Raw genomic sequence first — 2,966 nt, 5'->3', positions numbered from 1 at the left:
CCACCCTGTACAGTGCAGGTCCCTTTCTCACACCACAGCTGACAGTGGACAGTGGAATGGCTGATTTTATTATCTGTCTCCCAGATCAGACCCTATGGCCCCGGAGGGAAAGGACAATGCCTCATTCACATCTGTCCCCAGCATCTCGCTGGTTCAGGTGTGGCTCTGCAGAGCTTATATGGAGAAGAGCCTTGGGTCATCACTGTGCATAAAGGCAGTCACTAGGAAATTGGTCTGAAAGCCGATTTGCAGAGCACACAGTTTCTACCTAGAGTATGTGTTTATATGGAGTGACTTAAGGGTCACTGGGCAAAAGAATTAAGTAAATGGTCCTTCGGTGAATGAGCTTTGGTGTCAGACGCTCTGCTCCCTGTCCTGAGTCCCTGATACCTTCGCCCAACCTAAACATAGGATTGTCCATGCCTTGGAGGGCCTCCTGGAAGGCCACGCCATCAGTCAAAGCACTGGGCAAGGGCTTCTATCTGATGAGCAGAGCGGTCTCGCACACTTCCGGTGTGGCCTGTGGGGCCAGGGGCAGCTTGTTTGAAAGAAATGTGATAGGCGACACGCGACGACTTGTTGATAACCTTGCCTCAAACAGAGGAGCTTGAGATAGCTGAGGAAAAGCAGTAACGGACAGGTCCTGGTACCCGGACTACGGAAGTGAGAACAAGCACTTGGCCCCTGCACCCCGGGGGGACCTCCGCCCCCTCCGAGTGGGGCGAGGGAAAGGAGAGTCCCAAAGGACCAAGTACAAAAAGGGGTCTCCACGAGTCAGCCCTTTACCCCCTTCCCGCCGCCTCGGAGAAACTTGGAGGGGATGACAAGCAAGGAGCAAGGCCGCTCTGGGGCCGGGAGTCCTCTTCCTCGGGGTGAATTAATAAATGATTACGCGCCCAATACACAATAGCCTCGCTAGATGGAGACGAGGACTCACTGCAGCGGCGCTGGCGGCGGCGGCGGGGAGCGCGGGCGGGAGCGCAGCCCGGGCGGGAGGCGGGCGAGGCTCTGCCGCGCGCAAACTTTTGCTTCAGTGCCCGGCGCTCCTCCCCGGCACGTGAAGCCCCTAGGCGCCCTCGCAGTCGCCAAGGCGAGGACCGAGGCCCCGCCTAGAGGGCGGGGGACTGGGGAGGCGGCTGGCTTTAAATGGGGGCCGCCCCGAGGATCCGGAACACAGACTGCTACGGGGGGAGCGCGGACCTCCTTTCCCCGCGCTGAGGATCGGCTGGGGCCGCCTCCAGGCAAGGTGGGGTGAGGCGCTGGAGGGGTGAGGGCGGGGATGGAGACGGGGAAGGCTCACGCCCTGGGGCGGGAGGCCGGGGCTCGGGAGAGCGCGCCAGGGTAAATGGGGTGCGCATGGAGATGTATACGTTGCAGTGTGCGCAGTGAGGGCCGGCGGGGCAAGGAGGGTGCACGCAGCGTGCGATTTCATGGTGCCGTGCATGCGGGGTCAGCGAGTGTGCAGGCAGGAGTCGGTGGGTGTACACGGCTTTTCTGTGGGTGTGCACGCAGAGTGAGCGGTGCCCGCCGTGTTTGAAGTATGCTCACAGTGGGAGTTAGTTGTGCATGGCTGTTTCTGGGGAGATGCACGGGGCTCCCTCCGTTAAGTGTGCTTGGCTGTGTCTGGAGGTGTGCATGGGGCCAAGGTATGCACGCAGGATTCTGGGGGTGTGCACCAGGATGGAGTGTGAGTTCTGGGATGCCGGATGCCGCGTGTGTGCACGAAGGGTCATCGAACGTACAAGCTGGAGCGAAGGGTCAGGCTTGGTTTACGAGGGTGCCCCAGGATGTCCGGCATGCCAGCCCAACTCGGACTGCTACGTGTGCGCGTGCGCGACCGCGGTGGTGCCCGCGCGGCGCCCGCCTGACCCTAGGTTTGCTCCCCTGACAGTTCGCCCCAGAAAGCGGGTGCCGCGGGCCGAGATGCCCCTTCGGGACCTGGTGCTGCGCGGTGGTTGCTGCTGGCCCTCCCTGCTGCTGCACTGCGCCCTCCACCCGCTCTGGGGCTTCGTGCAGGTGAGCGGTGGCGCCGGCTGAGCGGGCTTGGAGACCACCTGGGTAGGACCGGGTTGGGGCGGGCGTGTCACTTCACTCGACTCCAGCTTCCTGCAGCCGCCCCTCTGATTGGTCCCGGGGAGAATTTGGGTAAAGAAAGGAAGCTAGAGCCTCCCACACTCTGCCCCCAAGAGTTAAGAAGCTCCAGAGGGAGGCTTCGGTCGTGGCCTAAGGCCTTTAGGACAGGGCCTTGGGACAGAAAGGGCTTAGGGAATGCCTTCTTCATGATAACATTCTGTTGCAGGAAAAAAAAAAAAAAAACCATAGAGCTTTTACAAACTTAAAAAGAAAAAACATCCCAAGAATATACATCCTTTATTTCCACCCAGAACCACTAGTAAACTTCAAATTAGCCTTCTTAATTTGGACTTCAACACAAAAGGGCTGTGTTTCTTGTAGGGAGTGGAGTTGGGGTATGGACAGATTGTATGTGGTGACCAACATGGAGAATGTAAGAGAAAATGGCCCATCTGTAAGGATTGCCTGAGGATGCAATCCTCACCCGGGGTCCCCTGGTCCCCAGGACAGAGGCCAGGGGGCCAGCAGCTGGAGTTACCTCTGTTAGGATCAGAGAAAGGATTAGAGAGGATGGTTCCTAGCACCTCCCAGAATGTACAAGGTCAGTGGGACAGTGGAGTGGTGAAGAGGTGGACTTTGGTGTCAGCTCTGGGTTTTGAGCCCCAGCTCTGCCCCTTACTAGCTGGGCAACTTTAAGCTGTGCCCTTAACCTCTCTGGGCTTTGGTTTCTTCTTCCTCACTGTGCTTTATAAGTAGTTGATGAGATAAAGCAAGTAAAGATTACTCAGCACAGTGCCCAGGCCATAATAAACCCTAACTGGTAGCTGCTGCTGCCATGATCAGTGTTAGTAATAGCAATGCCGCTCTTTTGTCTGGCTGGCCAGGTGCTCTTA

General features: G+C 58.1%; 1 protein-coding gene across 1 annotated transcript in view; it reads left to right on the top strand.

Moving 5' to 3' along the window:
- The first annotated feature begins 1,923 nt into the window (after nt 1-1,923).
- PRIMA1 (proline rich membrane anchor 1) overlaps nt 1,924-2,966 on the top strand; it is a 45,041-nt gene continuing 43,998 nt past the window's right edge. The window contains exon 1 of the mRNA XM_006925549.1: nt 1,924-2,016. Coding sequence (XP_006925611.1) covers nt 1,924-2,016 — 93 coding nt within the window. The remainder of the gene's footprint in view (nt 2,017-2,966) is intronic.

This window comes from Pteropus alecto, unplaced genomic scaffold (assembly GCF_000325575.1).
Source record: "Pteropus alecto unplaced genomic scaffold, ASM32557v1 scaffold8, whole genome shotgun sequence".
NCBI classification, from domain to species: Eukaryota; Metazoa; Chordata; class Mammalia; order Chiroptera; family Pteropodidae; genus Pteropus; species Pteropus alecto.
This window is presented reverse-complemented; position numbering and strand designations above follow the sequence as displayed.